The sequence below is a fragment of the Belonocnema kinseyi genome, chromosome 7, assembly GCF_010883055.1.
Source record: "Belonocnema kinseyi isolate 2016_QV_RU_SX_M_011 chromosome 7, B_treatae_v1, whole genome shotgun sequence".
Lineage (NCBI taxonomy): Eukaryota > Metazoa > Arthropoda > Insecta > Hymenoptera > Cynipidae > Belonocnema > Belonocnema kinseyi.
This window is the reverse complement of record NC_046663.1, coordinates 34,361,684-34,378,999: the sequence shown is the minus strand read 5'-3', so window position 1 is coordinate 34,378,999 and position 17,316 is coordinate 34,361,684. Positions and strand designations below refer to the sequence as shown.

The following is a 17,316-nucleotide window of genomic DNA, read 5'->3' as shown; positions in this document are numbered from 1 at the left end:
CGAATCTGGCATCCGTTGAACTCTATCGCTTCAGGTTCAAGGTCATTTGAAGGTCATTTGAAGGTCAAATCGAGAAAAAACGGTAAAAAAAATTTTAAAAAATATGTTATAGGTTTTTGGGGTCGCTGATTATGAACTTGGTGTCCGCTGACCTTTATCGCGTCAGATTCAAGGTCATTTGAAAGTCAAATCGATAACATATTTTTTTCAGCGTTTTCTCTCGATTTGACCTGCCCATGACCTTGAACCTGACGCGATAAAGGCCAGCGGACATCAGGTTCATAATCAGCGACCCCAAAAACCTATAACATATTTTCTTTTAATTTTTTTACCGTTTTTTCTCGATTTGACCTTCAAATGACCTTGAACCTGAAGCGATAGAGTTCAACGGATGCCAGATTCGTAATTAGCGACTCCAAAAACCTATAACGTATTTTTTTTTATTTTTTACCGTTATCTCTCGATTTGACCTTCCAATAACCTTGAACCTGACGCGATAAAAGTCAAAGGACGCCAGATTTGTATTCGGCGATCCCGAAAACCATAGTAAACCCGAGCTAACCTCAGAATACATGTTTAAGAGTGTCAAAACTCTCGAAAATACAGTTGGTGGGTAGTGGTGTTTCCTATATTTGTAGGGGGGGGGGTGGCTGGGGGATGGAGGGTAGTCCGTTTAGCGTGCAATCGACTCGGGATACTTATAAGATACTACCATGATTTTTTCAGACTTTTTGGTCCAAAAATAAATTAGGCCAAAAACCGGCCTTACCGACCCTCCCCCTTTTTTTTCTTTTTAATTTAAATTTTGTTGTGGAAATATCAACTATAACATTTTTTGATAAACATTGATATTTTTTGTTGAAACTTTAACAATTTGGTTAACATTATTTTTTATTCTTGACTGAAAAATGTTTCTAGTAGAATACTCATTTTTTGGTAGAAACTTTATCAGTTTTTGAGTTTTTGGTTTAAAATGAAACTTCTTAGTATAAAATTCAACTATTTGGTATAAAATTCAACTTTTTTGTAGAAAATTCGTTTTTATTGCTGCTTTTTTAATTGAAAATTAATTTTTCTTGATAGAAATTCATCTAATTAATTTTTTGGTTAAAAAATGGAACTTTTATGGTTTAAAAATTCAGACTATTTCTCTTTTTTGCTTGAAAATTTCCGTTAATCTTTTTTGATCTTTTTTGATATTCTAATTATAATTAATAAGTTTATAATTAATAGTTATAATAGTTTATAATTAATAAGTTAATAATTAATAAGCTTTAAAGACTTAAACAATTAAAAATTAGAAGCGTTTAAAATCGAATATTTTTGATAAAAAATATTTTTAGTTGATTAACTGTAAATATAAGTTAATTAATGATATTTAATATTAAATTGTACCTTATGATTTTAAAAATAAATAATAATTTATTTTCAAAACAATTCGGAATCAGTTCACAATTTTCGTATTTCCAGATTTTAAGGTTAAAAATTAAACAGTTTCAATTGGAAAGTCTTAAACGAATGTAAACTCCCTATTGAAACTTTATCATCTATTTTTAGTTTTAAAATAACTTCGAAATAATATATTTATAATTAAAAGCTTTTATTCAATTACAGTTTAAAATATTTCATTTTGAAACCATGCAATTGGAAATTTTTCAATGAAGAAAAAGAACAATTACTTAATATGAAAAAATAAACTACTGTTCATTTAAAATTAGTAATTCAGGGTGTCTAGTGATCTTAAAAACCTTGAAAACCTGGAAATCTCCTTGATTTTTTCACGAAAACCTTGAATGTTAATTTTTTTTCTTCTTTTAAAACTATAATTTTATCGAAATGCGAAGAGAAATTTAAATCTTTTAGCATATTATGAAAGGAACATCTCGTTTAGAAAAGATCTTGCTGCTGAAATATTTTTCAAAATATTTCCCAAAGATTTCAAGGATTTCAAAACATTAAAAAAAGATTTCAAAACATTTCAAAGATTTTAAACAATTTCAAAATGTTGTAGGAGATATAAAATATTTCACTAAGATTTGTAATAATTTAAATAATTTTAACGAATTCACAAAGATTTCAAAAAGATTTCAAAGATTTCGAACATTTCGCTTAGATTTTGAACATTGGACAAAGATTTTAAAACTTTCAAAAGATTTCAAAACAATACAAGAATTTCAAAGATTTCAACAAGGGTGCAATACACGAGATATCAAGGATCTCAAATCATTTCAAAGATTTTAAACGATTTAAAAATGTTTGACAAGATTTCAAACGATTAAAAAAGATTTCTCAAATATTCTAAAGAATTCTTTAGGATTTCAAAGATTTCAAAACATTTAAATGATTTTTAATGATTTCAAAAGGTTTCAATAAATTTGAGAAGATTTGAAAAGATTTTAATAATTTGAAGCGAACAGAAAAGATTTCACGAACAAACATTAAAGAAATAATTCAAAAATATTTCAAGGATTTTATAAAAAATTTTACAAAGTTTTCGTAGATTTCAAAGCTTTCAAGGACTTAAAAGATTTCAACAAGGGTACAGTGCAACTGATTTCAAAGATTTAAAAACATTTAAAATATTTTAAACGATATTAATTTTTTTTAAATTTCAAAAGATTTCACAAATATTTAAAATATTCCAGCGATTTCAAAGGAATACAAAAGACTTATAGAAGATTTCAGAAGACTTCAGTGATTTTAAACAAACACAAAAGATTTCTCAAACAATGATTATGGAAAGAGTTCACAAAGATTTCAAATATTTCAAATATTTCAAGGAAATTTCAAGTTTTCACTAAGATTTTTAATACTTCACAAAAATTTCAGTGATTTCAAAGACATTACAAAGATTTAAAAATTATCCTAAAGATTTCACAAAGACGACTCATGTTCGAAAAAAATTAAGAATTTTTTTATTTACGATTCGGGTTTCTTTAGAAATTTGTGGCAAATGAAAAATGAAGTGGCTCATTTTTTACATGTATGACAAACGCTTATTTCATTATTTGATAAAAAAAGGTGACCTGGAAAATTTTGATTTCTTGACCTGGAAAATCTGGAAAAGACCTTGAAGTTTGTTCCTAAGAATCGCTAGACACCCCGTAATTCTAAATAAAAAAAATTAACTTTGAACATCACAATTTTATTGTTATATTTAAGCAAATTTAATTTGTAAGTCAAATTGTTGAATTTTAATGTTATAAATAAAACTTGAACGCCTATTATTCTTAGAAAAATTCAAGTAAGTTTCGGCTATTGGCATCAAAATTTTGGTGCTAACAGCCCACGGCCTAATTTGAAACTAAATGTAGATTTTGGCAGATTTCGAACAAGAAATTTAGAAGTTTTTTAAGAATTTTAACAGGCTTAAAAAGAATAACATTTTCTAAGATTGCTAGGATAATTGCAAATGATTTTTTATTTTAAAGAATTATTGTAATTCGAAAAATTTTAAAGGATATTTAGAAGTTGTGTAAATCTTCTAATAATATTTTTAAATTTTAAAAAATTTGAAACAACATGAAGATGTTTCAAAATCATGAACTTGAAGTTTTAATTTGAACAGGGAATTTTCATTCTTTTACAAATTTATAGTTGGAACTTGAATTTATTCGGAATAATAATAATTATTACTTGGAAACGGGAATTTTAAAATGTTAACAGATTCCAAACTAGCACTGGAAATTTTAATTCTGCGTTGAAGCAGGGAATCATCAAATTTTTACAAATTCTGAGTTGAAACTGGTATTTATCCAAAAGAATTATAATTTTTCTTGGATCACCTAATGTTAAAATTTAAATAAATTCTGAGCAGGAACAGGGAATTTTACAAAAAATTCTAATTCTTAGTTGAAACAATCAATGGAAATTTGAATTTTTCCAAAAAAATTATTGTTCTTTGTTGAAACGAGGTATTTTCGAAAAAAGTTAAATTATGCATTGGAATAGGGAATTTTACAAAAAAAGTATAATTCTTACTATTAGTTGAAATAGAGAATTATCGAAAAGAATTAAAATTCTGGATTTGAACAGGGAATTTTTCGAAAAGTTTAAACAAAGAATTTTCCTTTTTTAACCAATTCTGAGATGGAATTAGAATTTAAAATTGCTTAAAGTGGTATAATTTTAAATATTTTAAAATTAATTCATTGATTATTAAATTTAGAGCATTGAAATTGATAACGTGGATTTATATTTTTGGAAATGAATCTCAATCTTTGAATTTTACAATTCATAAAAGTTTAAAATTTATAATTTGGCAATTTGATTGCATTTCATTTAAAATTGATCGTTTTTTTAAATTTCATTGACCGTGAAAAATGTTTGCGAACCAGGAAAAAGCCGGGAAATGACCGTGAATTTATTTTTTGATCGAGTTTTACAAAGTTGTAGAAAAAAATCCATCCAACTTTGATTTTAACCGTTTTTTAAATAATTACTTAAATTGTGATCTTTTTTAATTATGATATAATTCAGTTTAGAATGCGTATTTTAATTAAAATAATTTCAAAATGCAGTTTCAAAGACTTCAACAATCAAAAATTAGAAGCATTTAAAATCGTAGATTTTTTAAAACCAACATTTTTAGTTGATCAACTGTGAATATGAATTAATTAATGATTTTTAAATTTGAGTTGCACTTTAACATTTTTTAAATAAATAATAATTAATTGTACAAAACTGTATAAACTTTTTAAATTAAAAAATAACTTTTAAATAATACATTTATAATTAAAGGCTTTTATTAAATTTCAGTATAAAATATTCCATTTTTAAACCACGTAATTTTAAATTTTTTAATGAAAAAAAATAACAATTACTTGATATTTAGAAGTATCTGACTGTACATTTAAAATCACTAATTATAAATAAAATATTCAAAACGGAACAAAAAAACTAAACTTTGAAAATTACAATTTTAATTATTCTATTTAAAAAAATTTAATTTGTAAGTCAACTTCTTAAATTTTGATATATAAAATAACAATTGAACATCTATTATTCTTAGAACAAATTGAGTAAGTTGAAGAAGTATTTAGAAGTTTTGAAAAAATTCAGAAAAAGCCCGGATATTCTTACCAAAATTTCGGTGCAAACATCCCACGGCCTAATTTGAAACCAAATACAGATTTTGGCAGATTTCGAAACGTAAAATTTAAAATGTTTTAGAATAATAAGATTTTTTAAGATTTCTAGGAAAAATGAAAATGATTTTTTCTTAATTATTTGAAATTCGAATAATTTAAAAAGATATTTAGAAGTTGTGAAAAAATTTTAATACTATTTTTGAATTTGAAAAAATTCGAAACAACGTTCCCCAACCGGGAATTTCAAATTTTAACAAATGCCGAGCTAGCACTGAAAATTTTCAAAAAGAAACAAAATTCTGAAGTGGAACAGGAAATTTTTCTAAAGAATTATAATTCTGAGTGGAAACAAAGAATTTTCAAATTTTAACCAATTCTGAATTGAAACTGGTATTTATCCAAAAGAATTATAATTCTTCTTCGAACAGGGAATATTAAAATTTAAATAAATTATAAATTGGAACAGGGAATTTTTCAAAATTCGAATTCTTTTTGGGAACGGAAAATTTGCGAAAAGTATTAAAATTCCGGAATTGAACAAGGAATTTTCCATTTTTAACAAATTCTGAGTTGGAACTGGAATTGATCCCGGAGAATAACAATTCGCAAAGGAAAATTGAATTTTTTCAACAAAGTTATTGTTCTGTGTTGAAACGAGGTATTTTCGAGAAAAAAATTAAATTATGCATTGGAACAGGAAATTTTTCCAAAAATGTCTAATTCTTACAATTAGTTTAAATGGAAAATTTTCGAAAATAATTAAAATTCTGCATTTAAACAGGACATTTTTCGAAAACAATTAAAATTCCGGATTTAAATAGGGAATTTTCAATTTTTGACAATTGATAAAAGTTCAATATTTCGTGAAAAATGTTTGTGAACCGAGAAATGGCCTGGAACTTTTTTCTTTGACAAAAACGGCCACCTTGAATTAGTTAAATTTTTATCTTTTTCAATTATAATGTTATTCAGTTTAGAATGCATAATTCGAAAATCTTTCACTATAAAAATGTTCCATTTTAGATTTTTAATTTTTAAGCGTACATTTTAATTTAAAGAATTTCTAAATGCAGTTTTAAATACCTAAATAAAATTTAGAAGCGTTTAAAATCGAAGGTTTTTAATTTAAAAAAGCATTTGTAGTTGATCAACTGTGACAATAAATTAGTTAATAATTTGTTTAATTAAATATTAATTTAAGAGTTAAAAAGTGAATAATAATGGATTGTGCGACACGATTCGGAATCAGTTTACAATTTAAAAATTTCCAGATTTTAACGTTAAAATTAAACGATTTTAATTGGCAGGGCTTATTAGTTAAACAAATGTAAAAGCCCGCTTGAAAATTTATAAACTTTTTTCACTTGAAAAGTTAGGAATTTTAAACAGTTTCAATTGAATTTAACCTAGTACCCTCATCACTGTTTTTGGGTAAAGTTAAGAAGAAAAAAATATCTTGCTTGATTGAAAACTTAATTCTTAAGTTGAAAATGGCTCTAGTTTGTAAAAACATTTAATTATTTGGTTAAAAATTGCACTTTTTTGTTCTTTCTTTATAGAGAGGTTCTGGGTTGCCAATACATTTTTCGTCCTTAAAATTCGTGTATTGGCTTAAAAATTCAACTATTTTCTTTAAAATGCAACTATTTTTTGTTGAAGTTTACTCTTTTTTGTTTGAAAATTCGACTATTCAGTTGAAAATTTTTCTTTTTTAGATTGAAAATTCAACTATTTTGTTGAAAATTAATCTCTTTTACAGGGAAATGACAGGGAAAGTTTTTTTTTTGACCGGTAATTTTACAAATTTGTACAAGAAAAATCTGTCCACGTTTAATTTTAACAGTTTTTAAGTAATTAGTGGAATTGTTATGTTTTTTTAATTATGCTATTATTTAGCTTACAATTGCGTAATTCAAAATTTTTTTACTTTAAAAATTTTCTTTGTTGTATTTGACTGAAGAGGCCCTTCGTCGAAGGGCGAAACGTCTATTAATAAAGAGATTTTTTGGAGCAGTATAGCAACAATTTAAGATCTATTATTTAAAAATTTTCCATTAAAAATGTTTATTTCTAAGCTTACATTTTTAATTTAAAGGATTTTTAATTGCTTTCTTAAAAACTTGAACAAATAAGAAATAAAAGCCTTTGATGTGGAAAACTTTGGATAAAAAAATTTGTATTTAATAAATAAATAATTTTTAAAATTTTATCTGTACTTTAAGTAATAAAAAGTGAACAAAAACGATTTGATAAAACGATTTTAAACCAGTTCAAAATTTAAGAATTTTCAGATTTTAACGTTAAAAGTTCAAGGGTTTCAATTTGAAAGTCTTAGTCATTAAACAAATGTCAACGTGTGACTGAAAGTTTATAAACTATTTTCAACTTAAAAATAACTTCATAATGATATATTCACAATTAAATGATTTTATTAAATTAAAAATATTGTTTTTATCTAAAAAATTCAATTTTTAACCCATTTAATTAGAAGTTTTTAATTAAAAAAAAGATTAATCATTGAATATTAAGCAATATTTGAATTTTTATTTTAGACAAGTAAATTGCAACCAAATATTTAAAAGTAAAGAACCTTTAACTCAACTGTTTGACATAGAAAATGTGGAAACGTTAAAATTTTAAATAATTTACAAATGAACATTTGTAGAAAAAAATTGAGTAATTTTAAGAGATATTTAGGAGTTTTAAAAGATAAAAAATTATCATGCAAAATTTAGAAAGTTTTCTTAAAATCTTCTAGAATCTTTTTTGAACATTTTGTTTAAATATTTGAAAAACTTTTTAAATATTCTCTTAAAATAATTTTTCAAAATGAAAAGTTATTTTTAATTTTCCTAGGAATCTTAAGAAAATGTTTTAATTCTTTTGAGCCTTTCATAATTCTTGAAAAGAATCTAATTTTTTTGTTTAAAATCTGTGAAAATCTACATTTTGATTTATATTAGGCTATTATTTCAAGTTTTACATTAAGTTTGAATCTTTTCAAAACTTCTACATATCTCTTAAAATTACTAAAATTTCGCCCACAAATAATAAATTTTCAATTGTTATTTATACATACAAATAGTAAATAAATTTTCTAAAATTTGCAGGATTTTCTGAAAATTGTAGACAAAATTCAATGCATTTTGACAGATATTTAGAAGTTCTGAAAAAATTTCAAAAATATTTTTTAATTTCAAACCACTTTTAAAATAACTTCTGTATTTCTCAAGATTTTGGAATAAAATGTTGAAGCTTGCCAAGGATGTTTAAACTATTTAAAAAGAAAATAATTGAATTTCTAATTTAAGAAGTGTTCAGTTAAAAATATTTCAAATTTTCATATTTAATGTTTCTAGCTTAAAATCCCTTGAAATTATATAATTTTCAAATTTTTTAATTTCATTGATTGATTTTATAATTTAGGGCATTGAAAATGATAACGTGGCTTTATATTTTATTATATTGAAAAATGTTAGTACCTTCAATTTTATACGCGTAAATGATAACTTTTAAATTTCAATTTTAAACATTCAAAATTTAACAGTTCCACTTTGAGTGCTTTCATTTAAAGCTCAGTTTTTATTACTTCAAGTGGTCAATTTTGTAGCTTTAGTGTTCCATTTTTGAAATTTCATTGACCGTGAAAATTTGTTGCGAACCGGGAAAAAACCGGGAAATGACCGGGAATTTATTTCGTCGATTAAAACGGCCACCTTGCTTTTACTTAAAATTTCTATTATTTGGTTGGAAAGTTATATTTTATGGTTGAAAATAGATTTTCTTGTTCAAAATTTATCTTTTCGGTTTCAAAAGTTAACTGTTTTCTAAAACACTGGGCCTTTTATCTTGAAAAGTAAGAAAAAAATTGGTCAAAATATAATTTTTACAGCTTTATATCGAAGATGCCCTCGGGGATCGAGTTTGGGTCGACAATGACGAGTGCAAAGGCTTCGTCGAAAACATTTTAACCGGCTTCAACACCCGAATTCCCCCAAAGAGTGCCTTACAGTTTGAGTTGAATTTATTAACGCCACGAGACAGTCACAGTCCCACGACGATGGAAGATGACGAAACGGGAGCTTCATCGCTTCAGCTTCCAGGTGGAGATAAAACCGAGTTTACAGTCGGTCCAAGATACGCCCACTGCCTCGACAATATCGAACAAATTGTCCTCGAGGTCGTGAAAGAGCAATTAAATCGTCGACAGCCGGATTCAATAACCAGGAACTTTCTGCGACTCCTATCTACCACTTGCGGCTTCGTGGAAATTCGAAATATTGTCGTATCGAGGCTCGAAATGTGGATGCACAATCCAAAAATCTCGAAACCAGCTCAAGAACTTTTGGTCTACGTCTGCTACAATTGCACTTCTCACACACAAAGGGACGTGGAAGTGATCGGTCAGCTGGTGAAGATGCGACTAAAAAGTAAAAGTGTGATTAATCTCTATCTGAATGGTGTCAAAGAGTTGATTGGTTTGCATCCAGAAAATTTGTCAACAATACTGAAACACACGATTTATAATGAACTCTCGACATCGAGGAATCCCAATAATATGCCTGTGCTCGGAGTTATGTTTCAGTCGACTCCAGACGTATCAGCGAAATTACTCGCTGAAATATTCCAAGATTTATTGATGAATCGGGAGGATTTTTTGCGCCCGCTGCGGACATTGTTGAGAGAAATAATCCGTGTTTGTCGACAGGATTTGAATTTGATTACTTTTGCGAAAACACTGATGGCTGAGAGACAAGATTTGGCGCAACAGTTGCGAACTTTTGAATTTAAGGATCGTGTTTTCACGTCGATTATGGATTTGCTTAGTCTCTGCATGTTCCTGGGAATCAGTCCTCAGGTGAAAGAAGTTGCTGTCCAGGTTCAGCGCGGTGATAAGAAGGATGTGGCGATTTTACATCAGTTTCAGAAACTCGTGGCCACGATTCAGCATGAAACTGTACTTTGGCTGCAAGCAGCAGCACCCAAATTGTACGGAATTGGAAAAGAAAACTTGCTGCATGCACTTCAAAAGATTCTGCTGTTAGAACCATCTGATCAGTATTATAAACTGGACAACTGGCCTCCAGAACAGGACAGGGTATTTTATATGAGACTTGTTTCTGAGATTCCGTTACTCCAGTGCACGCTCATGAAACTTCTCTGGGTCGGTCTCTCGAAAGAAAGTGGAATCACGCACATTGAGACATTGGAGTTGGTTGATCAGTTGATTCGTAGAGCAGCCGGAAATTCGACAGAAAGTCTTCCCACTTTGCAGGCTGATAATATTAATATTATCGATTTAATTTTCAATCATTGTACCTATCAGGCACCTGAGTCGATCAATATCCCCGTTGGCTATCATCCGCCAACCCTCGCGATATCAAATCTCTACTGGAAGGGCTGGACAATTCTCCTGATTCTAGCAGCTCACAATCCCACGACAATCGGGGCCGAAGCCTGGAATGGATATCCAATTCTCCGAACCTTGATGGAAATGTGTATCACCAATCACTTCTCCTATCCACCGCCGACAATGGCTCTTCCAGAAATCATGGAACAAGAGCGCTCCAAGGAACTCCAAGTGGAAACTCTCGAAAAACACGAGATTCTTGAGTATGAAACGCACTTGGCAGCGGCATCAACCAAATGGCAGATATCCGAGCAAAACAGTTTGCTTCTCTCACAAGTTATAACTATGGATCCGAAAGGCATTGCCAGGAAGCCACCGCCCATCATTTTAGAACAGATTCAATCACTGAATACGTCCCATCGCCTTGGGCATCTACTCTGTCGATCAAGAAGGCCAGATTTCCTCCTCGACATCATTCAACGCCAGCAGCAAAGTTCTTCTCAAAGTATGCCGTGGCTTGCAGATCTGGTCCAAAGCAGCGAAGGCTCATTGAGTCAATTACCGGTTCAATGTCTCTGCGAGTTTCTTCTATCTACCTCGACCCAGACTGCGGAAAAACAGCCGAGACAACAGCAGCTTCTCGCTCATCTGCAAACTTTGCTCACCGATCCAGGAGAGGACAAACTGCACGCTTACGAAGTACTTGAATATTTTCTGAGGAGATTGAGTAGTCAGCAAACTGGTAGTCGCGTTCAGGCAATCACTGGTTTGAAAATGGTTCTTGATTCAATTCCTCTCGAGGATGAACCTATGGAAGTGGAGGGCAGATCTGACAATGAAGTCTGGCTTTTGCGAAAGCTTCCGTCGATCCCACACTTTGAGACAGTTCGTTCTCTCGTTTCGACGGCTTTACGAGGAGCCTGTCAAGTCGAGAATAATCCCGAGTTAGTCCGGGTTTATATTCTCTATCTCGCTGCTCATACCGTTGATGATGATCTTCCCGATTTGATTAATCTCGCGAATGAGATCTCGCAACTTGTAGTTGAACGCGGCACAATTTTGGCTGCGATTCTACCTCAGCCGGACAACGATACTCCCCAATCGAGGCAGACACTTGAGGCCTTCATGGATATATTTTGGAACTATCTGCAGAAAACTAGAGAACCGAGGGGAGAAGATGATCGAGATTTCACCTGGTGTGAGAGTCAGGATCTCATCAAGGTTGAGTGGAATAACCGGGAATGTATGATGCACATTCTCGTCGTGCATGCGATGATCATTCTTTTAGCTTACACTCCCTCCTACAATGAAGGTAAATTCATGGAATTGTTGAATACCTGGTTTCCGGTCGATGAACCTCCGCCGACCGCACGACTTCTGGACACTGGTGAACCGGCTTTATTGATTCCCGACTGGCTCAAACTGCGAATGATCAGGAGCAATGTTCCGCGATTAGTGGATGCCGCTTTGGAGGGACTCGATCCCACACAACTGGTGCTTTTCATCCAGAGTTTTGGAATTCCCGTTCCCGTGATGACGCGGCTGTTGGAATATCTTGACGAGACTGTCCAGAGTGATCCGGCCTCGGTGAATGAAGTTGTTTTGGACAAGGTCTACATGGCGCAGCTCGTCAACATTCTGCACATGCGAGGAGCCACTGGTGGACTAGTGTTTATGCAAGTTTTGGAACTCCAGGTGCCGGAACTACCCGAAGAGAATCCACTCGCGGTGGGAAAACTGGTGGAGGGTCTACCTCCGAGTGCAATGGTTCAGAAGCAGTCAGTGATTCAGTGCTCGGTGAAAACGGACGTGCCGCATTTGATTAATCGGGTCTTCATTGAACCCGTGCCCGCGAATCAGAAGATGGACGCGTTCAGGCGATTGCACAAGACTCTTGTCAAGGATTTACAGAAATCGTCGAAGGAAAGTGGATCTGTTATTCTCGCAATTCAACATATCCTGAGTGTTTTGAGTTCCATGCAAGTGAAACAGTTTTTAGGCTCGTTGGTGAACTTGTCCAAGTTTTCTTGCACTCTGATGCGAGTTTTACTCCTGCCGTTGAAGAAACCATCGACGATGAAGCAGGTGGTTGATCTGGCGAGAAGCATGTGTTTGAATTTGATTTCACTGATTGGGGACGTGAAGGCGCCAATTCTTCTCATATTGCGGGACTTTGCGAATCTTCAAGTTTCCAATGTTCCAAACAGGAAGGAACTGATCAATTTGACTCATACGAGGGATCCTGGCACTATCTTGGAGAATACGGATTCGTTGAATTTGGAGGAAGTGGGACGAAAATTGCTGGACGTTTGTCTGAAGCAGCAGAAAAATGATATCTTGGTGGAGGCGATGGTGAAACTTTTGATCTCGGACAGTAATGAGGGGAATGTCAAGCCGAGAACGGGATTGCTGCTTGATTGGCTGGCTTCTGTCGAGCCAGAATTAATTGGAACTTGTCGGAATTTGCAGATGACGCTTCTTTTTGGAAAGACGAAAATGAATATTAAAATTGACGAGAATATTGTTGTTCTGCACTCATGCAGACCGTATTTGCTTACGCTTCTTACCCACCGAGCCAGCTGGACGACTTTGCACAAGTGTGTGAGACATCTTCTGGAGAAATGCGATGAGGCGTGAGTAGAAGTTTTGATTGCTTTATTCAAACTTTTTCTTCTTTTTCTTCTCATCCTTATTTTACAGATTTTACAGATTTTACAGATTTTATATATTTTTTCCCTTCTATTTTCAAGAGTTTTCCCCTTTTTCTTGTTTTTGTTTTGCCGAAATTTAGACTGTATTAACCCATTAATGACCAAAGCTATCAATTTTATAACATGAGCTTGACCGCAAAATTTATGGGTATAACAAAGCAATAAATAGATGAAAAGTACTGTTCCTCATGTTTGTGGGTGAGCTAAATTCGAATCCGTGGTCAAAATTCGAATATTTTGACTTCAAAATTAAATATGGCGGTTTTTGTATACAAAAATAGTGAAAAATGTTTGATTTTTTATTTTTATAGTTTTTTTTCAGACATAAAACGCTTTAATATCTTAAAATTTCTTCAAGCATCGGTGCAAAAAATTATTAAACTTTAACAAAAAATTTTTATATATATGTTTTTTCTTCCAAAATGGCGGACAAAATGCATAAATGTTCCAAAAACTGGGTTTTTCCATCATTTTCGTTTTTCTCAAAAATTTTAAAGTTTTAAAAAAAGTTCCATGAAATAAAAATGTCTTGAAATTAGCCATACAACACTATGAAATTTTTTTAGATTTTTTAGAAAAAATTTTGGATTTTTCAAAAAATCTGAAAAAATTCAAGAATATTCTTTGACTAATTCTAAGATATTTTTATTCTTGGAAAACTTGTACCAGAGCCTATAAAGTTTGATAAATTATTTCCCAAAATTTATAAGCTCTGGTACAAATTTTCAAAGAATAAAAATATCTTAGAATTAGTCAAAGAATATTCTTGAATTTTTTCAGATTTTTTGAAATTTTTGTTTGCAAATTTCCAGTTTTTTATTTTTTGAAAAATCAAAATTTTTTTCTAAAAAATCTGAAAAAATTCCATAGTGTTCTATGTTTAATTTCAAGACATTTTTAATCTACCGATGGTTGAAGAAATTTTAAGATATTAACGCGTTTTATGTCAAAAAAAAAATTATAAAAATCAAAAAGTAAAAATTTTTCACTATTTTTGTATGCAAAAACCGCCATATTTAATTTTGAAGTCAAAATATTCGAATTTTGACGACGGATTCGAATTTAGCTCACTTAAAAAAATAAGGAACAGTACTTTTGGTCTATTTATTGTTTTGTTATACCCATAACTTTTGCGGTCAAATTCATGTTATAAAATTGATAGCTTTGGTCGTTAATGGGTTAATAGAATCCAAAAAAAAATTAACTATTTTTGCTTTGATATTAATTTTTGTTGTTGTTGAAAAGTTTACTATTTTTGATTCAGAATTTATTTATTCTGTTCAAAAATTCTAGTATTTGGATGAAAGTTTTTATTATCTTTTTTAAAAAATCATATTTTTTTATCGACAATTGTATTACTTTATTGAAAATTGAAGTAGTTTGTTTAAAATTAATTTAATTAGTTGAATATGTAACTTTTTTGCCCAAGATTCGTTTTTTCGTTGAAAATTTAACTATTCTATTTTTCGCTGAAAAATAATCGTTTTTAGTTGAAAATATTATTGTAACATTTTTTATTCAAAATTCATCTTTTTTGGTTCAAATTTAATCTTTTTTTTTTGCTAATAATTCGATAATTTAGTTACAATTCATCTTTGTGAGTTTTAAAGTAGAACTATGTGTCTAAAAATTCAACTATTTTGTTGAAAATTAAACTATTTTGTTAAAAAGTCGTCATTTTTGGTCAAAAATTAAACTTTTTCAATCGAAAATTCGTTCTTTTAGATTGAAAATTAATCTTTATTGGTAAAAAACTCAACTTAGTTGAAAAATGAACTTTTTTGTTTAAAACTTTATTATTTTGTTACAAATTTAACTATTTTGTTAGAAGTTATCTTTTAGGGTCGAAAATTAACCTTTTTTTGATAACAAAATTCGTTCTTTTTTATTGAAAATTCATAATTTTTGGTAGAAAAGTCATCTTGATATGTTTTAAAGTAGAACTGTTTATCTAAAAATTGAACTATTTTGTTGAAAATTGAACTATTTTGTTAAAAAGTCATCATTTCTGTTCAAAAAATTAACTTTTTCAATCGAAAAAAATTCACTATTTTCGCTTGAAAATTCACCTCTTTTGGATTAAAGTTTAATCTTTTTCGTTTGAAAGTTCGAAAATTTGCTTAAAAATTCATCTTTATTTGTTTGAAAGTTCATCCATTTGGTTAAAAATTGAACTTGTTGTTAAAAACTTTATTATTTTGTTGAGAATTTTGAATATTTTGTTAAGAAGTCATCTTTTTGGGTCGAATTTTTTTTTTTTTATTTAAAAAATTCGCTCTTTTTGATTGAAAATTCATATTTTTTGATAGAAAAGTCATCCTGATATGTTTAAAATTCATCTTTGTATGTTTTCAAATATAACTATTTGTCTAAGAATTCAACTATTTTGTTGAAAACTAGATTATTTCGTTAAAAATTGAACTTTTTTGTTAAAAAGTCATTATTTTTTGTCAAAAATTAAACTTTTTCAATCGAAAATTCATCTTTATTGGTAAAAAAAGTCACCTTGGTTGAAAAATGAACTTTTTTGTGTAAAATTCGAATTTTCTAATTTAAAATCCAATTATTTTCTAAAAAATTCATTGTTTTTGCTTGAAAATTCACCTCTTTTGGGTTAAAGTGCAAATCTTTAGCGTTTGTCAATTTGCTTAAAAATTCATCTTTATTTGTTTAAAAGTTCATATATTTGGTTAAAAGTTCAACTATATTGTCGAAAACTTGGTTAAAAATTCAATTATTTTGTTGAAAACTGAATTATTTTGTTGAGAATTCAACTAAATTGTTAAAAAGTTATCTTTCTTGGTCAAATATTCAACAGTTTTGTGGAACATTTTTCTTCTTAGGATAGAAAATTCAAATATTTGATAGAAAAATCAACTATTTTGTTGAAAATTCATGTCTTTTGCTCGAAAGTTTAAATATTTGGTTAAAAATTAATTTTATTTTGGTTCAAAATGTACTTTTTATTGAAAATTTAACTGACTTCTGAAAAATTCAACTTTTTTGCTGGAAAATTATAAAATTATGTTAAAAATTCGTCTCCTTCGCTTGAAAGTTCAAATATTTGATTGAAAATTCATCTTTCTTGGTTGCAGATTACCTTTTTTATTAAAATTCATCTTTTTAGGAATCAAACTCAACGATTTTCCAAAACATACAATTTTTTAGCTTGAAAACTCGACACTTTTGTTGAAAATTCATTTCTTTTGATAGAAAATTTTTTTGGGGTTGAAAATTGTAGTATTTTTTTAAAAATTAGTCGTTTTTTATTGAATTTAACAGGCTTTGATTTAAAATTAAAATATGTTTATTGAAATATCAAATATTATATTTTTCTATGATAATTCATCTTTTTTGGTTGGAAATGGAACTTTTAGGCTAAAAATTATTCTGTTTTGTTTGAGGATTCATTTAAAACCAAAATCTTTTTTGGTTAAAATATCAACTATTATATTTTTCGTTAAGATTTTTTCGTTTTGGTAGAAAATTCCACTATTTGGTTGAAAGTGGAACTGCTTTCTTAAAAATTCATTTTTTTTTGTTGCAGCTTCATCTATCTGTTTGAAAATTTGACTATTTTGTTGCATTAATTTCGTTTTTATCAAAATAAAATTTTTGGCTTATAATTCAACTATTTCAATTCTTGAAAATTCGTCTTTATTATTTGAATTCAACTATTTTTCATTTAACATTAAGATATTTTTTGCTCGAAATATCAACAATTATGTTTTTCGTTTAGAAATCATCTTTTTTGAATGGAAATTTAATTTTTGACTAAAAATTAATTTGTTTTTGTTAAGGACTGAAACGTTTTGTTGAAAATTTGTCGTTTTTTATTGAAGGCAATTGTCTTTTTATTATATCAAGATTTTTGTTTGAAAATTTAGCTGCTTGGTTGAAATTTTATCTACTTTCTTAAAAATAAATATTTTTGGTTGAGGATCCATCTGTCTGGCTTAAAATTTAACTATTTTGTTTTATTAATTTTTTTTGTATCTTAATAAAATTTTCAACTGAAAACTCAACTATTTAAACTATTAAAAATTCGTCTTTTTTGGTTGAAAATTAACTTTTTTTGTTGGAAGTTGATCTTTTCGGACTCAAAAGTCAACTGTCTTGCAAAAAAATCAATTTTTTAGGTTGAAAACTCAACTTATTTTGAAAA

General features: G+C 29.1%; 1 protein-coding gene across 4 annotated transcripts in view; it reads left to right on the top strand.

The window, feature by feature from the left end:
- LOC117175935 (integrator complex subunit 1) overlaps positions 1 to 17,316 on the top strand; it is a 64,359-nt gene that overhangs the window by 20,098 nt on the left and 26,945 nt on the right. For all 4 annotated transcript variants that reach the window (XM_033365791.1, XM_033365793.1, XM_033365792.1 and 1 more), the window contains exon 5: positions 8,983 to 13,073. In XM_033365791.1, the coding sequence (XP_033221682.1) occupies positions 8,983 to 13,073 (4,091 nt within the window). The remainder of the gene's footprint in view (positions 1 to 8,982; positions 13,074 to 17,316) is intronic.